The sequence below is a fragment of the Gavia stellata genome, chromosome 25, assembly GCF_030936135.1.
Source record: "Gavia stellata isolate bGavSte3 chromosome 25, bGavSte3.hap2, whole genome shotgun sequence".
Lineage (NCBI taxonomy): Eukaryota > Metazoa > Chordata > Aves > Gaviiformes > Gaviidae > Gavia > Gavia stellata.
In genome coordinates, this window is record NC_082618.1 from 4,674,533 (window position 1) to 4,699,372 (window position 24,840).

A 24,840-nucleotide genomic window follows, 5' to 3' on the forward strand; every position below is an offset into this window, starting at 1 on the left:
TTTATATTTTGAAATATATTATGTCTGGTTTATAAGAATAGGACTGTTCAGATTTCAAGGGTTGTCTTCTCAAAGCTAGTCCCTCTGATAAATTGAATGGATTATGTTTTTGTTGGCTGTCTTTGTTACCTCCATCACTGTGTTTCCAATTTATCAACATAGTTTTGAGAAATTGTTAGAATATGTTGCACTCGTAAGCACCACGGGGAGAAAAAATATTCATTTATTACTACTATCATGTTTGATTATATTATGCATATCCAAAGGACTAAAATGAAATGCCATCTTTAATTCTCCCCTTACAGTAGACAATATTACCCTTTCTTCTCTCCTTCCAAAAACAGCTTGGAAGTTAATTCTTCATTTTCATTTTAAATTAGGCATACAGAGTAGAAGCAAGTATGCATTAGGGACAGGGCAGAAGTAATGGGAGCCTGGAGATCTGAGCTCTATTTCTGGCTCTGCCTTTAGTTCTTTGCAGTCTTGAGCAAAGTCATTTGACCTCTGGTCTCCAGTCTCTCAGTCATGAAATAGGAAGAACATTAGCTTCCTACAGATGTCTCTAATAATTTGCCAGAAGCATGTCTTGTCTAATCACCTGTGTTTAATATCTCCTAGGGTCTTGCAAAGTCAGTGAAGGCTGAAGCAGCAAATTTTGCATGCAACTGAAAATAAAATGCTCTTGGACAGTTAAGACTTGAAGACTACGAAGAGCTTCTGAAGGGGCTAACCCAAGCCAGGAGAATGGGTAGGAAAGCCACTGGTACTGTTCAGTGCTGTTAAATACTGATAAATGATCTATCCCAGCCTGTCAGGAGAGGGAACTTGGCATGTTTGGGACAAGAAGCTGAACCAGGCCCCTAGCACACAGCCTGAAGCTGCAATAAACTGCCAGGGGTGGGGGTCCAGCTGCATCCAGTTTGGCTGTGCACACACAGCTGAGGAGGATCACCCAGATTAAAGGGCAGGAGAGCCTCAGAATCGTTCAGTGTTTTGGGTGTGCTGCAGCTCCTGACTGCTTTCCCAGGAGAAGAGTGAATTTGGGGCAGTTTGTAGCCCTGTTGAGATGGGGGATCATAGAGTAAATCTCTTTTTTTGTTACCCTGTCAGGCTGAGCAGAGGTTTCCTGGAGACTGACTCTGAGCAAAATGGCTGAGTGGCTGAACGTCCTAGGGTGAGTTGCTGGGTGTTGTGTGTTTTCTTGGGGGTGGGAGAAGGGAAGACGTTCCCCTTGCTGAGGTTAAGGGGAGACTGAAGGGAATGGTGCTCAGGCTGACCTGAGCCAGGGCTGGGGATGGAGGACCCTGTTATGTCACAGCTCGAGGTACTGAGGGCTTTTTGTAAATAAGTAGTGGCTGTTTCTGAGCGGGCTTGGTGGCTGGGTGCTGCTGGACCAGACCTTTTGAGCTCCCTTTGAGCCCAGAGAGTGCTGATCCATTGCCTGCTCTGGGTCCGGGACACCCTGGGGGCAGCTGTGGGGCAACCCCAGGGAGGCCACGCTGAGCTGCAGTGCAGTCTGCACCTTTGCCTGCTTGTGTGATTTGCTCCAGTGATTAATGACAGCGGCTGTTTAAAAAACTGGTGCCTCATTTGCAGTCTAAACTTGTCTGGTTACAGGCTCCAGCCAGGGGCTATTTATCTCTGTGTGCAGGCTCTGGAGGTGGGCACCATGGGGGAAGGGGTAGGTGCTCACCCGCGGGTGGGGGATGAACTTAGCCATTTTCCCAGCATCTTTCAGGGATCATTTTCCAGCTGCAGACTCTCGCAAGGATCATGTTGCCCCTGAGGGGGAGAGGTCTCTGCATTTGCAGAGCCCCACAGGGAAGCCGCAGGCTCCAAGGATACCCCAGCAAAATTTGCTTTCTGTGGTAAATCAGGGCTGTCTGGATGGCTGCACAAACAGAAAAGGTGTGGAGTGGGTATTGTGAGCTTGCAGGATCTGAGGGTAAAAAACTTAGAAAGACAGTTGTGTCATCTTTTAAAAATTAAATCCCTTCTTGTGGTGTTTGGTTCAGATGAATTGCTTGCCCAGTCAGTGAGTTGCAACAGCCCAGGTTCCTCCTGCACTGGGAAGGGGACACTGAAAGGCCCACAAATGGGGTTGGTGATACTGTCACCAAATGTGGGATGTACAAGGGTTTTAAACACAAACTCGGTTGCTGTACAGAGAGGGAGTCTTGCTGCTGGCTTCCTTCTTGGGGTACTGCCTTTGCAAAACACCCACATCCTTCCACGACTGCAGAAATGTTCCTCCTGCCTGGGACTCACTGTGTGAGTCTCCAAGCTCCGGGCCATCCTGGGTGCTAGGCAAAGGGGGTCTACACGAGGTGGTGGGAAAGGGAGCGCTTACGTGTGATGCCAAAATGAGCAGGATGCACATACTAAAGCAGAGATTACTTTTTCACGTGTTACCTTGTGAATGAAGCATCTTAAAAGTTATTTATTTCTTACTTTATCTGTGTAACTTCTGCAGGGCGAACGTGGCAGCAAGCACCAGCTTTTGGGTGTTTGGGGTGCGCTGCTGCAGCGCACTGGGTTCGCCTCGCGTGGTCTCTCGGTTAATCAGGGAGATACAGGGCCTTGTGAGATGTGTCGGTGATGTTTCGGGATGGGGGCTCGGGGTCCCCGGGTGTGCGCCCTGCCTGTGCCCAGAGCTGAGCCGGGGCTTCCCGCGGTGACGCTGCCAGCTCTGCCCAGGTGGGAGCGCGCAGCCCCGGTGCGTTTCGTGCCCATGCGGGACCGCGGCTCGCCTCCCCCGGCTCGCCCCTGGGCCCCGGGGTGCCCGGCCGCCTTCACTGACGGGGAGCCCCTTCGCAGCGGGGTCTGCTGCGAGGCCTGGCAAGGGTTAACGCCGAAACCCCACGCCCCCTTTGACGGAGTCGGACCAACCTCGCCAAATTTGAAAAGGCATCCGGGGCTGAGTGTGCGCCCTGGGCGCAAAGAGCCGCGCTGGCCCCGGACCCCCTGCGCGGGCAGCAGCCGCCGCCGGGGCTCGGCTTGCCGAGGGACGGGTCTTCCCTTTGGGAGCCGGAGCAGCGGTCCCTGAGTCCCGGGCATCCCTGCCCCGTGGTCCCCGGTCCCAGGGGCACCTCCGCGCCGCGGGATCCCGCCGTGACCCCGGCCGGGGGAGGCACGGTGGGGCCCCGCGCCTGCCGTGCCGTGTGAGAGGAAAAGGGGGAGCGGGAGGAAAACCCTGTTCTTGCAAAAATGCAGTTCGCTCTTTTCTTGTCCTGGTGCTGCTGCCTGCATGGATGTGCGCTGGGGACCGGCTTCCTCTATCAATTCCCAGCGTCAACCTTGCAGCACAACTACCCAGAACAGAGCTCGGGCTCGCCGGGCAGCGGCTTCGCCAGTCGCCGGTGAGTAAGACCGGGTCCGCCTCCCCGGCGAGGAGGCTGGGACCCGCCGGTGGCTCCCGGGGGGAGCAACAGGCACGGCAAAACCGCGGGCAGCGATCCCCGCGGAGGGTGCGAGGGGCTTGGCGCGCCGCTGCCCCTCGGGGGGGCCGGGCTGGGCTGCCCCCATCCTAAATGGGGTGGGGGAGGCTCCCTACCTGCCCGCAGCAGTGTCTCTCTCCAGGGCAGGGAGCGACTAGGGAAGCGAGGAGCTGAGCTTCGGCAAATGAAATCCGCAAACTCTTCCCCTTCTTGCCTCCCCCAGCCCGTCGGGGAGGGGAAGGTGGCTTTGCCGGGTCCGCGGGGCAGCGCGTCCCCGCGCAGGCGGAGCCGTAAAAGCTACTGAACCGGGACACGGGTGATGCCGGCAGAGGGAACTGTTATAGCCCTCGGCTGCGAGGAAAAACTTGTTCAGCTCAACAAAGGAAAGACCTTAATTACAGATCTCTATTCAAGAGCTGCAGCTTTCAAATAGCTGTTTAAAACCAAACCTCCCACTCTTCTCCTCTCCCCCCACCCCAAACCAATTTCTTATAAACTTAATGTAAATCAGTTTTGATTTACTGTATCTTGCTGCTTCAGTAGAGCAAACAATTTAGGCTTCTCCCCCTCCCCTCTGTTTTCTCTGGGTATTTCTCTAGAGGTGAAACAGCTGTTCAGATGAATGAACCGCACTGTATAAAGTGAGAGAGTGGCTTAACCTGGTTCCAGTTGTTCTTGAATTTCACTATTTATTTTTTTTCTGTGATTCCCTTAAATGGGGACTTGGGAATTTAATATTCAGGGCTCGTCCATCCTGTCTCTACCTCTTTTCCTCTTCCCTTTGCTAATACCTACTATGCATGAGTTATACTCCTGTGGAGAAGGGCTTGTGTTGGCACTGCTTATTTGGGCTAGGAATTGGGATAAGGCATTTACACAGATTTACATCAGTGTGTCACAGAAGTACAAGAGTGGGTGCTAGCCTTGTGCCTTGCATGGTTCTCGCATATGGTGTGTATTTCATCTCCAAGTGGGGGTGGTTTTGTTTGCTGGCCTGTCAAACAGGCCTCAGTCTGTAGGGGGTGTGATGTTAAACTACAGTAACTGTCAAAGGGTTTGAAATGGCAGAAAATTATAGGAGAGTAATGGGATAAACCTATCCCAGCTGGATGTGTTCCAAGGTACCCCCTTCCCAAAGCATGAGCTGCAATGAGAACCACATGTCATTTGTCTTACATATCTATTAGCCTGCAGATCTTTGTTCAGAGCTACCACGCTTACATGAGTGCAGACTGTATCTCTGCTCACCGGAGACCTTCCACAATTCACACTCTTGCACCATTTTCCCATACCTCAGTTGTTTGGATAGCTGATGCTTTGTCAGGGGGATGCATCCCTCTCCAAGTCTATAAAGTGTTGTATAAAACCATCTAAAGCTGATTTAAGCAATGATGTTGGGAAAGCTGGTAGAGTATTATTTTTTTTTTTTTGTCCAATGGAATTTTGCCATGTGAAATCTCCCATTCTAGTTTAAAGCAGAGGGGAAAATAAAAAATTGAAGGGAGGGGAAAAATCACTGGTGGATGTTTTGAAATAAAAATTCAAGTTCTTAGTCAAATATCACACGCTGAAGCAATCTTTGTATGTTTTAATTTCCCTTTGAGTGGTGGAGTTTTGTTGTTGGCAAATGTCTAAGAGCTTCACTTTCTGATGGGAAAATCCATGTGGGAAAACTTTACCCAGCCACAATGTTGGACCTCTGCAGGGGGAGCCTCCTGCAGGGTGCAGCTTCAGGTTGGGATAGCTGTGCTTTTCTGGATTTAATATGGTGCTGGGTAAGAATGAGGCTTTTTGCTCTAAAGTCTGACATTAATGTATGTGGGTGTGAAGCCTTTTTTCAGAGGACTGAATCAGACTGGTATAAACTGTCATTTACATTGTTCAGCGTCCCTTTTGCCATCTAAACAGGGGATCTTAGTAGCACCTGAATTATGTGAAGCCAAAGGCAGCTCTGTCACAGCTGAGCTTGCTGGCCTCTGCCCTGAAGAGGCTGCGCAGGACACAAGATGGTGGGTAGGTGATTACTATTAATGACACTACATGGTCATTCTCGCTTTCACTTCTGCAACCTTTCCAGTGAGTGCTTTGTCCAGTGACTTCTGGCACTTTTCCTGGGTACCGTCAGCCAAGTATAAGCTGGCCAGAGCCTTGAAAATTACTGTTGCAGCCCCAGGTTTTTGTATGTTGCAGCACATACTGATGTGATGCTCTGCAGCTGACCTGTTTCCTTGACACAAGACACACCATGTTCCTGCCGTTGTCTTTTTCTGTCCTTTATTGGCAAGTGAAGACATGATTGAACTGTTTGGGAATCTGCTATAAATTTTTAAAATTAGCTTGTCATAAAGGTTGTATTTCTCCAAGGAAGAAAAAAGCTGATGGAATCTTTTGTCTTCCACCTAGAAAACTATTCAAAACTCAATAGCTGATATAGTCCTTGGTATCTAGGTTGCAGGCTGCCTCAGAGATGGGCTTCTGAGGCTCTGAGGACTGCTGAACATTTATTCTGCCAGAAAACGAAGGCCCTGGGCAGTGTAAAAAGCTTGGGGTGGTGGTGGAAGGAAATTTGGAAGAAAAAAAATTACTCACATCCTTCAAAATGAAATTGTGGAATACTTGTTCTGCTGGAATGTTGCTTGCTTTGTTTCCTTTTTTAAAATGAAAATTCTAGCTTCTGGTTGGCTTCAGTTGACAGATCTTGGTTATTAGACCAAAGACACTTGCAGTGTATCTTTGCATGTGCTTGAATTGCTTTGAACTTCTGTAGGGGATATGCAAGTAATAATGACTGAAATCCAAGCAGCAGTGTTTGTTGGCATTGTATAGATTGTAGCAGCCTCACTATTTTGTTTGAAATTCACATTCACTGTGTGCATTTCTAACTTGCTACTGTGCTAAGGCAATGAGAATGGGAAGTGGATCTTACCCAAAGCATAAGAATGGAGGGGCTGTCTGCCAAGCTGAAACCGTTGTTCTCCAGACTTGGACATGAGAAGCTTTGCTAACAGAGTTAAGAGAAGCTTATTCCCATGTTGGAAGTAGCTTGCTTCTCAAAGAATGCCTGCATCTGTGTTAGTTGTCTTTGGAATTGGTGTTCTCCCAGCTTAACTTCTCATCCTGTTTTCCTGTAGTTTCAAATTAGTCATGCATCAAGTCCTTGTGAACTCAAGTGTGGGAGTTAGAAACTTCTGAGACTAGATGCAGTGCTTAGACTGGAAACCTCTCTAGATGTGAGGTGGAGGTAGCTGAAAGAAAACCCCCAAACATGAACTGGCAAGCAATGTAGGATGATAACTCTTTCTTACTGTTAGCTTTACAGTAGCATCACAAAAGTCAGTTGGGGTGGATGCAAAGTCCAACCGTGATAGATGGATCTTCAAAACACACCTCAACCTAAAAATTTGTTCCTGTGAATGAACATTAGAACCAAGATGTCACAAATAACAGGACTGTCCAAGTAGGCATTCTTATCCAGACTATACTGGTAATTACAAACCGATACTTATTTTGATCACATAGTAATTCCTAGTGCTTGTTACAGCAGTGATGTTTTTAGGATGGATATGGAGAGGAAAGTAATGTTGGTCAATTGAAATCTGTAAGTGCAGCTTTTGATTGCTAGGGGCAGAGGTTTTGACAGGGAAGGCCGGGTGGCATCATCCATTTCTTGTTGCCACATATGTGCCTTGGAGCACAGCCCAGGAGACCTGGGTTCCAGTTGTGCCTCTACCAATGGTTTACTATCTGTGTCAGAGGGCAAATCACTTTGCCATGGATTCAGTGGAACAATTAAACACGCTCTATGTGCTGCTTTGATGTAGGAAAGATATTTAAACTGACATCAGCTTTCCCGTACTATAGCTTGTCTTACTTTTCCCCTGAAAAACCTGAAGTGTTGATGCTTTCAGATGTTTAGGTGATGTTTGAAATATGTTGTCAATTATTCCTTGAGGCTAGCAGTCTTCTAATAGGTCACTTGAATGGCTGGCTTTCAAGATCAAGATGTCTGGGTGGACCTGTTATAGGTAGATCTGTTCTTCTCAAAATAGCTGCCTGCATTGTGCCTGGTCCTACAGCTACACATCTGCTAGGATGGAATTGCCTTTCCCCAGCCCCACTTGAAGGACTGCACGCAACTGCGCTGTAATGTAACAACTTTCAGCCTTCTAGGTGGGGTTTTAGTACTTTTAAGTAAGTGTGGGTCTCTTTATGTGATAGAAACCTGTTCTTGATATTAAAAGGTGATCTATAAATCACATCCTGATTTATGCAGTCAGAGTGCTTTCAGAACATGTATCTGGAGTTTTCCTGAGAGTTGTCTGTTAATTCTCCCTTTACCAGAGAAAGATGGTTTGAACCTGATTTCAGCCCTAAACTTTAAACCTCTTGTGGCTCTTAAGTGGGTGTGGAATATAAAACTATACATATTGGAGAAATGTGGTTCTTTTTCCTTTTACTAACATGATCTTGCTTTCTGAGTCATTCCCTCCATCACCTAATAGTCTGCTCATTGCCTGAGTTATCTGGTTTTCTATGATTTGCTATGGACTGTGTGAGGATGTCAAGCAAACAAACTGGGATTTGTGTCATGCTGAGTCCTCTGTGCTAATTCCTCTTTGAAGTGCTCTACCCAGGTAACCAAGAGGTCAGAAGGTCTTAAGCTCATCACCAAACCCTTGAACTATCCAGAGTTTGTTTCCTGGACTCTGCAGCCATATGATCTTCATCTGACTTGTGGGGTTCAGTGCTGTAACTTCGCAATGCAATTAAAACAGTGAAGCCAATGATAGTGTAAGGACCTAGCAATGCTGGAATGGCTTTGAAATACCAGACGTGACTGTAGTTACTGCAGTAAATTCTATTAATTTAGGAAGTGTCCTACTGTCTTGCCTTTCCAGCTGCTTCTGTGAATCATTTCCTCTTGTGTAGGTTTTTTTTACCAGTTCTAGGAAGGAAAAGGGAGCGGAGAGGCAAAGCAATGGGTGGCAGTGAACTTGTGCTCCCCTTGGATAAATTAACAAATGTGTCTCTTTCAATAACCCTTATTTGTTCATTTTCTCAAAGCTGAGCTTGTTAGTGTGCTAAAATCCTAGTTGAAACACATCAGGTTAGAAACTTCACAGCTTTGCTTGGTGGGAGCAGTTCTGTGACACTTGGATCATAGAATATTTACTCACATCTTTGTTTTATTGGGCTGTGTCTTGATAAAGGGGGGGAAAAAAAAAAGAATGACTTTTAGATAATGATGAAAGACTGAAAGCATAAAGTGCTTTAGGTCTGCTGGATTAGGATAATGGACCAGCTACTCATGCTCTTTCCTGCATTAGACTTCTAGCATGTCTGGAAACATTATTGTTTTGTAAAGCATAGACTACCTCTCCTGTAGGGTAATACTAAAATTCATCCGACCTCGTTTCTGCAATATGCTCAAAGCTCTCAACTCTCTTTTGATTAGAGAGATGTAGACAGTGCTTAAATTTACTTTCACTGAGGCATAATGTTTATTTTGAAGCTTTAAGCATAAAGCTAGCCTGTGCCAGCTTAGATATTACAAAGACTCTATTAAGGATCATAGTTGCAAAAGTTTAAAAAAAAAAAGCATAATGTTACTAATTGGGTTACTGTCCTGCAATTTTTCAACTTTTTATATAGTTGAATAATACTGAAATGCCTGCTTCGTGTATTTATGCACAATGTGGCACTGATCTGAATTAGTCCTTAATACTACTACAGAAAGGAACAAGGGTGGGAACTGTGATATTGTTCCTTATTGGTTTTGTTCCTTATCTCCTTTTTGGGAAGAAACAATTATTTGTTGACTTGCAATTTATTGCATGGAGTAACATCGTTGTTTTGGCTGGTTTTGACAAGTTTAATTTTTTTCCTCCTCTTGGAAATGAACAGATGTGTAACTAAAGTGTGCTTGGGTGAAAGTGTTGCCTGTAATGTTTAGGAGAGGACCAACAAGTAGGAAGCTATTTCAGGTTTGAGACTCCTTTTCAGCTTCCAAAGCAGGGAAATCATAGCTCTGGCAAAGAAAAAAAAACTCAAAAAACCTCCCCTATCCGTTTAGAAATAAATGGCCTTCACCCAGCAGCCCACAAAATGGATGCTACTGAGACAAAAGCTGAAGGTAGCCTCGTAAAGTTTCATGTTAGGGACAGATTAGTCTCCTCTTCTGTATCTATGTGGCTTATCTGGAAAAGAGAATCTGCCACTTAAAATCATAGTAGCTGATTTTGAAACCTCTTTGAAGCTGAGAAGAGAACGTATCTGTGAGGTTCTCTTCCTTCTACTTCTCTGTGGTCTGCTCTGTGTCTCCTGTGAGAGCTGAGTAAGGCTGTCATTATCCAGTCACCTTCCTTTGTGCTGAGCAAACAAACCATCTGTCAAAACTTTAAAGCTAATGTGAGGTACCAGTATGTAGAAATGCATCTATTCGTATCCAGTCTTGACATCAGGTTATGTAGTCAGATGTCTTTTTAATCAGTTCCAACTTTTTCTGCTGCTAGGAACTGGGTGGAAGTGATATTCTTTGCAGTATTTGCACTAGATATAGGCACGTGTTTGCTCAGAACATCTCAGAAATGCCAGTGCAATGAAATCATGAGGCAGGGGAATATCCCGCTGGACCTGGTCATGTAACCAAGTTGTGCTGAGTCTGTAGAGTTAAGAACAGGTCCAGTCCTGTTTCTTCTGGGTGTCCCCTCCCAACTTTTTTTTTTTGGTGTATGTGAACTCTAGAGGGGAGTTGTTTTTGACTTTGCACATGGACAAGACTCGATTCCTGCCTTCCACTTCTCAATGGAATAAAAAGACCAAGTATGTGTGGTGGGAAGAGAGTGCCTCATAAAGGCAGTGTAGGCAAAGGTGTTTTATGAAAGAGATGTTTTGTGTGGGGACGGTTTTGGGGATGGACCCTGCAGAAGTGAGAAAGAGGGCGCAGCAAATGCGATTGCAGGACCTGAGTATGAAGGTTACTGGTCTTCAGTTCTGCATGAAACTGGAATAGGATGCTCCTTACCCTGTGCATGTTGGATGTTAGCTGTTTAGGACTAAGAAAAGGCAGCAGCATAGGGGCTAAGTGAGCTAAATACTCCTTTTGCCCTGTTGTGATGACCTTGTGAGATAGAGTTGCTCGGTTAAGGCACTGCACAAAAACTTCCCTTCTGTCCTTGGCTTGTTTTGTGCCTGGGGTCAGTCAACATCTGCTTTTTCCCCACAGGACTTTGCTTATTTAGCCGTTCAAAAGTGTGGTGCTGGGAGCTCTCAGCTTGGTTTGAAATGCTTCTTCTCATCATGAAAAGGCTTGGGGCAGATGGGCTGCTGCGGCTGTTCGCATGACATAACGTCTCCGCGCTGAGTCTCCCATTGGCCTGGTGCTGCGGTGCTTGGTGGGGTGTGGTAGCCCTGAACGGAAGGGCAGACATTTCTTTTTTGCTGTGTGCTGCTTAGCCCTTATTAAACTCAGATGTTTCTAACCCCTTCCTCCAGGCTCTCATTATTGCTGTAAACACAGCAGAGCACAGGGAGCTTTTTCCAATCCTCATTTGAGGCAGCAATGGGTGACAGCTCTACCAACAGCTCTCCAGTGTGCCTGTGTGTGAAGGGGGGTTGACATGAATTTAACACTCCAACCCAAGGGAGATTCTGCTTGTGTTTTCCCTAAAGAAAGACTTTTTTTATCTGATGCCAATTCTCTTCCTTCTGCCTCAGGTTGCTTGGCTTTCTTCTTGCCTGATTCCCTCTTCTGCTTCCCCAGAAGTGGTCTGGTTTCTGCCACCCTGCTCAATGTGGGCTATCTGGCTGCTTGTCTCATCACTATCTTGTGCAAACTTTGAGTTGTTTGCATTTTCAGGTGGCAGTGAAAGTGATACCAAGTTTCTGTTGCTGTGCTAGGATGACTAAAAAAGCTCTCCTAGAAGAAAACACCTAGAGCTGGCCGTCGGCAGCGCCGTATCTCAGCTGTACCTGTTCCAGATTTACTGTGGCTCTGCAGAAAGTTATTTTTCAGCTTTTTGTGAAGGGAGAAAGAGAGGAGAGACTGCCATGGTAACGGGATCTTAGATGCTTCCTATCTATAAACCACACTTCACACAGTGCGAGCTACCATACCCCCTGCAGGGGAACTTACGAATCTTTGGTATCTCTAAATATAAGCCATTAACTTTGAGGTGTAATCAGGCTATTTATAACCTTCTTACACACAGTTCTCCAAGGACTATATCCTTTGCAAATCTACTTAGAAGTCTCAAATATCTGTCCATTTAATGTAATTCTTTGAGCTGAGAAATTCTTAACCCAGTGAGGTGCATGGCATCTGACTTGGTAAAAGCTGTGTTCCTGCAAGATCTCTGAAGATCTCTGTAAGATCATCTGTATGACTTGTCCTCATAACATTTTTGCATCTGGCTAAAGATCCTGGTTTTGAACTGTCAGGAGCTAAGTCAGATGTTAGGAAGATCATGGCCATTTTGATGCTTTATTTAGTGACTGGATGCCTTTTGGAAATCTAGGCTGTCCTAAGATATTAGAAGATGAGCTACCATGTTAAAAGGTTCTCAAAATGTGGTTCCTTGAGTCTCTGGCTTGGTTTAAATTGCCCTTCAAGAATTTCTGGCACATGGGAGGTACAGAGAGCTTTTCTCGTTTGGTACTCTACATCCCCAAGAAAACACTGATTTAATTAGTGGTCATTGCAGCTTGGAGGTGAACTTTTTATGCTGTTTTTAATGAACTTTAAGCTAAAATGGCAGTGATCCTGACGACTGAGCTGTCAGCTTGTGTCTGTCACTGGCACTAGCAGTACAGGACAGAGAAAATCTGATATGCTTAAACTTCAGTATTTCAACATGGCAAACCCCACTAACCTAAACACTGAGGGGGGAGTCGCATTCTTTGCTATGCCTAATCTCTGTATTTTGTTAAACATGCATTCCTGCCAGAACTTTATTGGACAGAACAATAGTGACCAGCTGGGCAAGTGACCCTGGCTTTTCTGGTCGGCAGAGGAATTCAGCATCTGAGGAGTTCAGATTCTCATGTGCAGCTTAAAGTGATCTGGATTTAGTTGCTTTTAATTATCAGCTGGCTGATTCATAAGGCTTTGTTTTCCACCCTCTTTCCCAGGAAAAAGACCATTCCCTTAAATGCTTGGTGTATATTCTATAGAGCAGCACAAAGTCTGGAAACTGAGACTTGCAAGTTCTCTCGCTCTCTTTTCTTTCCCCTGAATAAAATGGGAATAGCAATACTTCCCTTCATGTAAAGGAAGGCTCTGAAGAGTATTTCATGAGGGTGTGGTGAGATCTTAGAGGGAAAGCTGCAAAATCCAAAGTATTGTATATGAATATATGCAGAAGTTTATAATAAATCTATGAATGATAATACTTGGCACAGAACAGAGGTCGTTGTGCTCCCTGTTTACTGCACCTCTCTGATCCTGGATGACTGAAATTAGTCTTTGGGAGATAGTCTTTGCCTGATCTTTGCAGAGAAGGATTTAGTTTGGAAGGCAAGCTGAGAGGTGGGAGAGGGAGGTGCTGAGCAGGGCAGGCTGGACTGAACAGCAGCAGTGGTGATGGCACAGGCGGTGGTACTTTCCTCAACTGCAATGAAAGGTTTGTGGGAGGCTGAATATGTAACTTGCCTATAGAAGCAGCGCTGACCGATGGGGTCAGTGCAAAAATGCCTGCAACAACTGGTGCTGCCTGTCAGTACCAGCCTTTGAGCAAAGGCATGTCTGGGCTGTGATGCTGCGAACTTCCTCTGTTCCCATGCAGCATCTGAAGTATAGCAGAGAGCAAAAAGGCAAATTGGCTCTGTAGGATGTTACAGCACTTGGCTTAATGCTGCTGTAAATCAGCGTAACCTGCAGCAAAATATATAGTCTCCCTGCAGTGTATTTTAGGATACAGCGCTGAGCCAAATGGTTTAAACTATAGCACAGTAAAATGCTGTCTCTTGGGCCACTGTTACTGGAAGTCACTAATGTATATCACAAATGATACAAAAATTTTGGATTACAAAGTTGTAGAAATTCTTAGGCTGTAGGCCTGTGGATATAAGCTTTGAATGAGTGTGCATTGCAAGCAGAAATAATAGGATCCCATTTTGCCAAGCACCAGAAAAATACTTGAGTCCTGATAGTTTAATTAAAAGTCTGCTAAAACCCTTTCAAGACCTCTGCAACTAAACTCATTGGAAATTTATTGCAAGGACTGCAGCTACATATTAATTTTCTTGGGTAACATCCTTTGATAAAACCAAGCTCTCTAATTATGTCTGTCAGGCCCTGCCAAGTGGTTACTGGCATCTGAACTAGAAGGTTTTCAAAGCAGCTTCTACAAATGACTATAGAATTTTGCTGAAAGTAAACTTGCAGCTCCTAGGTAACCCTTTGTAGGAGTTGCTGCATAACCTTTGGGAAGGTAAGGATGAAGCTGTAGCTGTCTGCACTGGGTGGGAAGAGAGGGGCGAAGTGGGAATGTGGAAATGATAGGAATCATGTCAGCTCGTCTCTTGAGCTGAATGCAACTAGAAGCTAGATTGGTTTGTATCAGACACTTCAGCTGGTGTCCTGGTTGAGCCTGGGAGTCGCACTGTGCTACCCACGTGTGGGTTATTGATTTGTATCTGAGCAACTCTGTGGCCTGTGGAGGCAAGATTTACTTTGGAGGGCACCTCCATAAGCTCTGATGTGTGTGGTGGTTTTTTGTTTGTTCGGTGGTTTTGTTTTTATTTTTAAACAACCAAAAAACCAACCAAACAAAAAAAAACCCCACAAAAACCAACACCAAACCCCACACAAGCATTTGACTGGAACTGCACACTCCCTACATGGCTGGTGGGTCAGATATTGCCAGTAATAGAGTAAGTGAATAGGCTGTTCCCAGGGACATATCGATAGCAAGGGGAAACAGTTCAATAGTTGTTGTTCTGTCACTCCGTGCTCTGAGGTTCAGCTGACCTTTTTGATTTGTGTGAGAGTGGTTTCAACTGAAACACATACCAGGGTGTTTTTTGCTGCAAGAAGTACGTGACATGAGCCTGTCACAGCCATTCAGCACTGATGTGTTCAGTGTCTTGGCTGGTGTATGGCATCCTTATATGCTTTCTTATAAATGGGTCAAGTGAGCGCTGTTGTGATGGCAGCCGCTGTCTTTGCTTGCAGGGTGGCTGTATTTGGCATCACCCTTTGCTGAGACACCGCATGTAAAAATTTCTCCAAGCTGCACTGAAAGGTGTAAAGGAAAACTCTCATGTATGTGTGTACAAGGGAGAAAAAGCACAAGCAAGTTATGGCTGTAGTGTGTGAAGGCTGTTTGCATATGTACTTTGCATAATAATAAACCGTAGAGTGTTGCTGAGCAGCCATGTGTCATTCACAGGTTTACTGGTTTGCCTGCAGTAAGTAAAGCAACAGTATGCTGTTCTTCCCAGACTACAAAAAAGGTAGCAGAAGTACGGAATAACTGTCACTCATCAATAAAATGCAGGTCGTAACTGCTTGTTTTAATAAAACTTTATCTTCCGTGCTCTTCTTTGTATCACTTTTCATCCTCTGAATGTTCTGTTTTTGAGGAAATCTGTGTAAATAGGAGAGGAGGAAAAAAAGGTCATTTGTCTTTAATGGCTTTGCCTTGAATTTGCCACAAGCTTTTGCAAGTAGTGTGTGTCTAAAATGGGATGTGGGTGTATCTGGTGTCAGTCACTGCTTTTTTGTACACATAGACTGAGACTCTTCTCACCAATAACTCGGGCATTCCCATTCCCAGCAGAGCGGCAAGGGATGCCTGTGAAGCCTTTGCTTTAGGAGGTTGGGTTGTTTGTGTGCATCAGTTTGCACCCTAACCAAATTTGTGGTTAAAATGCTGTTGTGGAGTTTTTCACTTTGCCTTGGTGGAGACAGCTAGGTTGCCCTGCCCTTTTGCATTGGTAGGTAATTTTAAACTTCAACAACAAACAAAAAACCCCTACAACCCCCCATCTAATGGAGTTTGCCATACTTATAATTCCCGACAGACAGGGCAGGAATTTTTCTGGCCAAATGTCTGTATCTCTCCTTCAGACCTCCTGCTGTCCCCTCTCTCATGCTCAGTGCTGCTTTCTCCCCATCCGGTTTCCTATGTGTGTACTCGGGAATGTTTCAAGGCAGTGTTATCATTCCTGAGGAATCTACTGTGCGTGCACAGGCTATGGAGGGTTTTTTTTCGGCTGTTAGTACTTGGCCAAATCAAACCCATTTTCCACCTGGATACTGAAATGTAGATCTCCTCCCTCAAGACCATCTCCCTTCCAAATAGAGGCTTCCAAAGCACCGAGGCACTAAAGTGGTTTCTTAGATTGCTCAAGAATTTTTTAATAATAGAGAAAGGTGTTAGTGTTTCTGTTCACAAGAGAAAGGCTTTCTTTTTTTAAGATTTTTTTTTTCTAATGAACAAACTGGATTGCAGCAAGGTTTAAAAGGAGAATACAAATAATTGTTCTTGGCTAGAAATGAGGCATGGGAGATGGCTTCCAAAACCAGTGAAAGGTTAGGAAGATGTGTTAAAAGCAGAAGAACCTTTTAAATTGAAAATAGGTAGTTAGAGCACTTCATTTCTAGATAGTTTTGTACAGTCTATCTGTAGACGGATAACAAAGTGCAGTGGGTTCTGTGTGATTGGAACATATGCCATCTGCTTAAGAGTGAGTTTAAAACTTGATGAGGCAATACAGACTGTTCACTAGCAGGGGTTTGGGACTACTGTGTGCAGAAGAGCTGATCTACAGCAAATGCTATGTAGTTACTTTTTATGGCATTGGACGGATGCAGTCGGCAGAGTGTAAGAGTGGGAGTCTGGAGAAAGGTGAAAAGGAGGCTGCTGGCATAGCAGATTATTGTGCGCCTGTAACTACCACATCCAAGCTGTGTTATATTCACATGGAGTTTTGAATGAGGCTTCCACTTTGTGCAGAGGAAGCACTTTGAAAGGGCTCGTGACCAGCAACTGGGAAGTGGTTTAGGGCAATGCATTACTGCATTTCAATGGGCACTGGGAATGACTGGCTTGAGAGGGATGCAAGGAAGGGAAAGATGTGATCACCTAACCACCCATGGGTGTGGACATGTGTTTGTAAAGGGTATTGCTAGTTTACTACTCTGAAGATGATTTTTGAGAGTTTTATGCTGTGCAAGTAGGAATTTATTAACCTTAAAGCTATTGAGACATCCTCCCACCTTAGCTCACTGTCTCAGATCTCTCTCCCAACGTGCACTTGAATCAAAACTGACTGTTGTAAAGGGCAAACTCAGCTCTCTGATCGCAGAACAGATCTCGGTTTTGATGTTCCTACTTCCCTACACATGAAACTCCCATGGGTGTGACTGGAACAATAGGATTATTTTCCAAATTATTTTTTATTGTAGTAACGCCCAGGACAGCCTTATGGCAGACATGGAATAAAAAGTTTTCAATTTAAATAGCAAATTAACGCACAGGCTTTGGGTTTTGTTTTTCAGACTGATTAACGCTTTGAATACCCAGGCAGAGAGGTTTTGCAAGGCTTGTTTTCTTTTATTGAACTGGGGCCTTGCGTGGCTCATCTTGGGGATCGCTGAGCTGGCCAACCGAAAGACAGCCTGCTTTATCTACTCTATGCAACACGGTCTGGTATTCAGAATGACCTGGCATATCAGTAAAGCAGTTACTGGAAAAAAGTGCTTTGCTCTTGGAGTACAGACACGTTGGTAGGGTGCAGCTGTCCCCAAAACATCTTCCTGGAGCACCAGCAGTAGTCTTGTCTCAGGCCTAACACAAATGCTGGCTGATGGGTACCTGAACTTCAGTTGCCTCACTGAATGCAAGTGGCTAAGCTGACAAATCAAAAAGGGAAAAGAGGAATTGTTGATCTCAAAGCAATATAAGCAGATGGATTTGTCTAGACTGGCTTATTATTTCTGATGACCTTCTCCAGCACTGGAAACATTAGAAAGCTGTAGGCTTTTCTTGCAGTTGAGGAAAGGCTGTTTCTTTAGCAGTTTCAATGTGAGGACATTGTCACGTCTGGCTCTTTGTATGGCAGTCACCTGAAACAGAAGTGATGTGGAATAAAGCTGAGCCTGCACACTTACTGCAACTTCACTCTAGAAAGAGGTCCCCTTGGCTCATGAAATCTAGTTCCCAACAATGATGGGACAACCACACGGTAGATAACTGCTCTAGAAAGGTCTGCTGCATAGTCCCTTGTATACTGGAGCTCACAAACTCCTTTACAAGTTGCTGAACAAATTGAAGACCTAGACCGAGTGAGGTGATTGTAACACGCCACAGGAAAACAGAAGAAGGGAGGGCAGGTGGAAGGAGTGTTGCTAGAAGAGTTCTGGGTTCTGTTTACCTGACACAGCTGTCTGTACAGGTATTTCCAGTTGCATCCTAACACTTGTGAATCTGAAGCTGATGCTCTGATCTGCTTTTTCAATGCCTTCTTGGGCCCACAGAACACTGCTCTGAGTGTTGAAATAGTTCAGGAAAACAAGTCTGTGTTCCCTTAAAGAGAAAAAGCAAGATTTTGTCTGTGGGACCTCCTCCTTCAATATATTTTTTTTTTTAGCTGTCAAAAGGGAGTACCTGTCTTCGGTGACAGTAATATCTCTACTGTTCAGCTCCAGGAAAAACCTGAAATGTGCATGTTACATGGGCAGATAGACATCATGCAATTAACAGGAAGCAATAACTTGATCGTGCCATCCTAATTTTTTTTCTTAGATACGCTCAGTGCTTGCCTTTTGACACTGCCTTTTGTTCTTCTTGTAATTTGTGGTTTTTGGTGCCAGTATAACGCTAATGAAAAACACGGCTTCATTTAGGCAAAGGCCCTGTGTTCCTGTCATGCATGTGGCTTTCATTGCTGCTGGTAAATGCTGTGAGTTTGGCAACAGAGGGCTGAATGTGAGGCACAAAGATGCACTGTTGTCTGTACAGAGCTCTAAGCAAAAAAAAAATGCATTCAGGAGCAGACCCTGTTCAATCCTTGCAGATTAGCTGTTGATGCATGCAGACACAGGGCCTATAGGGCTGAGTATGTGATTTGAAGGAGATGCTGAAAACCAGCAGGAGCCTGATTTGTCCGTTTTTGGAGGACTCCAATTGTGCAAGGTGTTGTTTTGTTATGGTGTAATGTAGCAAGGGGAGTTAAAGACAGCTATGGCTACTGACTTTGTGGATGGTGGAGGAGACTAGCCACAACAGGAGTGCTAGTAAAGCATAGGATGCTGTTACAGGGTTGCTGACTCCTTATGCTAGTTTTCTTAATGTCCTCAAAACCTTTGCAGAGAGAAAAACAAGCAGGCGTGTGTCAGTGACCTGTTTTTTTACTTACAATTCCCCCTCCACCTAATTCAAAGTTAGAGTTTAATTCTGAATGAATGTATGTTGGTGTAAATTTAGAGATACTGGCTTTGATGAAAGTTAGTCTTGTACTTTATTGAAAATCAGGGCCACTGTCCTCAACTTAAACAGTTCTAGATCAGATCTTCAGAGGAGGACACATAGACAAGTACCAAGTGTCATCTTTGAACGCAGGGGAGTATTTCAGACAAATAGTCGATGTTCCAAATCCAGCTCTATTTTTTCAATCAAGGTTTTAAAGATATATTTTTTCCTTGACCCCACCCCCCACTCCAAGGTCAGGCTTTCTAGGAATAAACGAACCAGTACTATGGATGTATTGGCAATATGAAGGTGGTAGACCTATCTACAACCGGGTTATCCAGCTGTGCAAAATTGTTTAGACTCAGGTTCTTCTTTTGAAAGGCTATAATTCAAGGAGCTTTTATGTTGCGAAAAGGACATACTTTGTTGTAATTGTGCATGATTCCACGCTGCATGGATATTGAATGCCAAATTCCATCAAGTCAGTCTAATTTAACAAAGACAGATTCCATGGATATTTTTGCACGTTTCCTTTTTCCTCCCTCTGTGAACACTGGAAACTACAGTCTTCTCATTGATTGTGATAAGCTTGGGGGAGGGAGCAGCAAAACAGTTCAGTGCCTAGAAGAATGCCTGTAAAAGCAAAGCACTTCAAAGGAGTGAACCCCCCTTTTATTTCTGAGCACTCAGTCATGGACTAACTTCTTTCATTTTCACAATGAAGGTAATTATGGTTCAGGTCAACCATATTTATTGTTTGATTCAGCTGGAACATGCCACTAGCAAACTGAGAGGAGCTGGGTAGTGGGTATAAATCAGAGCGACTTTATGCTAGAGAAATACTCCTTGTGCCTTCTTGCCTCTTTCTCCTTATGGATGCATAAACAGATACACAGGCGCTGAGGTGCCTGTGTTGAATGTGATTAATTTATTTCTGATACTACCAGCCTGCTCAACCTCTTTAAGTCCTCATCTGCCTCTGTTATAGTCTGCATTTATATTAGTGCTGATGTACAGGGTGGATCCACTGTATAAATGAATCAAGCGTGTGTAATAGGTGAGTGCTATCATCTTCAGAGCCCGTCCTTCATTAGTTACAGCAGTTGGAAGGTGCCTTGTGAATGAGGTGGGGGATTGGAAGAGAAGAGGAATGGTCTCATGGCTGAAGAAGCTGAATGTTGCTCTGGGGAGCTGGATTCCCTCTTTGTCTCTGAAAAAGAGTTGCACCCATGGCTCCATACTATTTGGCTATTCTGTTTCTAGGTTTTTAATAATTCCAGTAGGGAGAGGTTTTTCCCTTAACCCCTGTAACTGCAATGGCTGCAGAAGGATAAGGCAAAACTTTGTGCAGTTTTCTATGAATTGAAGTGAGTTCAGCCCCCGAGGTAATGCTGTTTGGAAGGTCAACCATGCACACAACAAAGCAAGGAAAGCACAGTTAAATGCACTTGGCTGCAGAACTTGCTGAAGATTAAAGCTGTTGTGCAGACTGAACTGCATTTTCCTCCTAAGGTAAAGATTCCTCTAGGACTAAACTCCCTCCAGCAGTCTCTGATAATCCACTTTGTGTGGGAGAACTTAAGGCTGTTACTGGCAAATGAGTATTTGAAGTGCATTAAGCACAGAACATATTGCCCCCTGGGGAAGGGTTATGCTATTGGGAGGTACCTAGATAAATTGTCCCATCTTACTCTGCTAGCCAGAACTTATTTTTATGGCCACTTTTTTTCAAACTCTTATTGGGGGTGGGGAGGTGTGCAGAAAGATTGGAGTTCCTTCCAATCTTTGTCTGACCAACATAGCAGAGTGGGAGACCTGGAACTTGTCTTATTCCTGTTCGTGCCTCTGGCTCTCTGCTGCTTCAAATGGCTGCTGCTGTCTGGCTTCAGAAACACCAGCAGCCTTCCAGTTTTATTCGTTTCCCAAAATGAATGGGCTGTTACAAAGATTTTTCTCCCTTTTTCACAGGAGTCAGGGTAACCTCTATTAGTGACTACGAAGTACTCGGTGGGAGTAACGCATGCGTAAAACATCAATATTGACAACAAGATTACTGTAGCTTGTGATGTCTTCAGACTTGCAGACCTCTTAAAACTTTGAGCAGACTCTGCTTTGAACTGAGCCTTGCCATCATAAGCTTGTGTACAGCCACTCCCTCGTCCCTGCCAGGTGGTCTTTCATGGATTCCTTAGCAATGGTCCATCAATCTACAGACCTGAATCAATCCATCAACTCTGAACATTCTAATATTGTGGAGACTGGCATTCACAACTGAATTTTGTAGCTGGCTTGTTGCTGGACAACGAACTGAATGACAGCCTTGGATCCTAAAACCTAGTTACCTGGGGAGAGCACAAATATGGTCAAGAACAGGAGAAACTTAAGCCTAGCTTGGTTTTTACTTGAGCTTTCCAGTAATGTGTGATGGGATTGTTTCCTTTTTAGCCAGGTCACAGCAGCAGAGAATAATCTGGTCACAGCCAACTGAATTAGCTGGTAAACTTGATCCTGATGAGAGTCAAAGCACATTCAGGGAGGTGTGTATTTGTGAATAAGAAGGGAATAATGTAGTTATGTAGAACTGGATGGTTCAGGAAGAGAGACCCCAGAGAGCCTGGCAGCCTTTGAATCTGGATTTCTTGGCATGTAGAGGGCAACTTCTGCTCCTGGCCTCAGTGGAGTATATAAATAACTAACCCTTCCTAACGATGGGCTCCAGCACACAATGTATGGATTGCTGTTCTGGCAAAGCAAGTGGGATGCTGTACTATTTACACAGAGAAAAGGGCACTGTTTTGCTTTCATTGAGTCAGAACAGCAACTTTTTCCCAGTGAAAGTCAGCGACCTTCTGATTTTATTGAAATTCCTCTCTAGGATTGCAGGGAAATTGATAGCTCCAGTGAAAAATGTTATGAGGAAACTTGGGGAAATCTATCTAGCTATCAAAACACTCCTACTGTTTTCTGTGCCCTAAATGTTGATCTCTGCTAAGTATAACACACAGTGTGTTATCCTTATGGAAACAAAAAGATAATTCAGTGCAGTTGTTTACACAGCACAAAGCTGTAGGGCAAATCACAAGCATCAGAAATGCCAGCCTTATTGAGAGACTTCTGTAATGTTTATTGGGAGCGGGGAGGGTCAATTCATGCCCAAACACATGCAACAGGTGGTGATGAAACAATCCTACATATAAAGACTTTTTTTCTTTTTTCTTTTCCCCCCACTTCCCTCACAAAAAGATTTTGCTTGCTTCTGTCTTGGCCAGTTAAGCCTTGGTGATTTGAGCTTTTGTGTTGTACTGTGTGGCATGTGCTTTCATTGGAAGTACTAAAACCACGCTGAATCTCCATTTTACTTAACTCTACAACAGCATAAATGGCTTTAAGAGTATACCTTGTGGGTGGGATTGTTTCCGCTGAAAACACAAAACCGCAGCGTTTTATGCTGGTAGGAGCATGGTGTGCTATAAGGCCATGGATATCAGGAGTTGTAGCCATGTCCCACTCCAGTGAACACATCAGCCAGAAGCTCCTGTTTGTGGTAGGTGTTGCCTGCTGTAGGTCTGCCCTTAACAGGGCACGGCAGCAAGTCAGTTTTGTGTGTGGAGCTGAATTGTCATCCCACTGAAATAAGTGATTAAGCAAGAATGAAGCTGCTCTCATTTTCAAGTTGCATGCTCCTGATTAAACAGGCTATTCAGAGTCCTGATCAGTTCAGCCCAGTGGTTTCTGACATTGTTCAGTTTGTGATCGCTTGTCCAGTGAAATGAAGCCTTCTAACAACTGGTTGGCTTTTCTCTTGCAAACCCCCTACAAGGCCCTCCAGGGACCCCCAGGAGTCTGAGAAGCTTGGATAAAAGCCAGCAGTTGGGACTAGGAAAGAAGGAAACATTGCTTTTGGGCATGGCTCCGTAAGTTTGTTATGGTGCGAGTCTTTCTAAGCATTCACGGTGGGTGAATGGGTGGGAGGGATCCCTTACATACTCCTTGAGTGGTGGGCTTAGGAAGCAATACTGTGCAAATCCAAACGGTGAGAAGGGGGGAAGAGGAAGCTGACTGTCTGTCAGTGTCTTCCCGTCTGTGAAATGATAGCTCTAAGTTAATTAAGTCACGCTAGCCAGGAATTAAGCCTTGATATGGGAGTATGTGGCTCTTCTGGAGCTTGGAGTGTTTTAGCTTGAGTATTTGTTACCTTACACTTCTCCACCCTCTGTAGTCCCTTTTTCCCTCACTGTAGGATACAGGCTGTACAGACATCTAGAATATCCAGGGGATGAACTGTCCATCCAAATAAGGGTCCTGATGAGGGGTGTGGCGAGTTCAGAAAGCCAGTGGGGTGCAGAATATGGCTTCCTCCATGGCATCTGCCTACAGAAGCAAAATACACAGGGAGCTTGAGCTGCAAGTCTAGCTGCCCTTTGAGGTCCTCTCAGCCTGCTTCATGCATGCCCTGGAAAGTTAGGTTTTCTTGTCTCCTCTGGTGTCCAGGTGCCTGAAGCCATGTGTCACAGCTCTCGCTGAGTCAGCAGAGAGCAGGCAACTCCCTCCCAGCATTTGCTGAGGGAGGGGGTCCGTTTAAGCTCAGAATAGTGGTTTTCAGCGTATCTCCAAAAGGAAGCAAGCTATTGAATTTGTTGCTGTAGTTAGCCTGGAAGGTCCACAGTAACATCCTGAACCTACACAGTAGATATGATTGGATATCTGCTGGCATCAACACTTGTATTGCCTCTGGAACAACATGTTGTCAGCTGTGATCAAGACGTGAGATGTTGGTCTGTAGCCCTGGACTGAAACTATCTAAATCCCTAGCTTGCAGACCATGGTCTGCACATCCTCAGTTGTCCATGAAAGTCTTCCAAGAATTAAATAAGGTGTGAGAGGAGGGCATTTCTTTGGAAACGATTGGGGAAAATGGACCAAGTGAGACTTGGCTCTCTAAGCAAAGCAGTAGAAGACCAATTCCACGAGACGGCTGCGGGGCATCGTGCTAAATACGCTGGTGATGAGCATGCATGAGATCTGACAGACCCAGCCCTAAAGAAGCTGTTACTTGGATCATTTTGTTTGCTTGGTTGGAATATTCTTTTTGAATAAGCAGCAATATATTCTCTGCCATCCTGGATGCATGCCAGTAAAAGTCCTAAACCTTTCTTGCTAGCATCTGTATACAATATAAAGGGTCATTTATAATCTCTGTAAGCCATGATGGGGCCTTTCGTCACATTGCCTGAAGCCTGCTTGCATTCTGGAGACTGTTCTTGCTGACTTTTTGGCTCGCAAAGAGAAATCTTGGGGTGGTTTTGTCAGTCATAGTCACTGTGCTATTATATCTACAGTGAGTTCCAACCTCTATATCTTAATGCATGTTGTGATCAGCTATGTTCCTGTCTTTCTGTCTCACCTGCTTCTATGCCACAGTAAAAAACCAAACACCTAAAAGCTGCAGTTGTAGGAAATTTATGCTATTTATAGGAAGCCAAGACTGTGGTGTTTTGCAAATGGGAATGTACCTTTCACTCCTGAGTCAGTACCTTTGTAACCAAACTCTCCCTTCTGTTGGTAATGAGAGAAGTTGGAGAAATCTGTGTTCATGTCGGATTATCTGAGTGTCTTCGGGGTCTGACCACTTTTATTTTTTTTCCTCTCATGATCCATGCTGTGGTGATTCTGCTTTAGAGAAGACTGAGTGCTGAGGTGACAAGTATTGTGGTACTTTATCACTGTCCCTGCACTCTTGGTGCTCCTGCTGAGGAAAGTGGAAGGTTGTCCCTGGATTTGAGTGAAGGATCTGTTATTTTGCCATGGGCTATCAGTCCTGTTCAGCCTGGCAAACCCAGGTGATGGCTTTGAGCAAGGAAAGCAATGAATGGAGAGCCTCGGGGAAGCTTCTCAATTCCTGTAATGATTGCTTCCTTTTATAACAGGTCCCTGAGCAGGTCATCTGAAGAAATGACCCTGGGAAAGTGTTGGGTTTCTCCTTCACC

At 44.8% G+C, this 24,840-nt stretch overlaps 1 protein-coding gene across 1 annotated transcript in view; it reads left to right on the top strand.

Annotated features, from left to right (window-relative positions):
* Positions 1-3,207: 3,207 nt before the first annotated feature.
* COL26A1 (collagen type XXVI alpha 1 chain) overlaps positions 3,208-24,840 on the top strand; it is a 176,225-nt gene continuing 154,592 nt past the window's right edge. The window contains exon 1 of the mRNA XM_059829412.1: positions 3,208-3,359. Within this exon, the coding sequence (XP_059685395.1) occupies positions 3,208-3,359 (152 nt within the window). The remainder of the gene's footprint in view (positions 3,360-24,840) is intronic.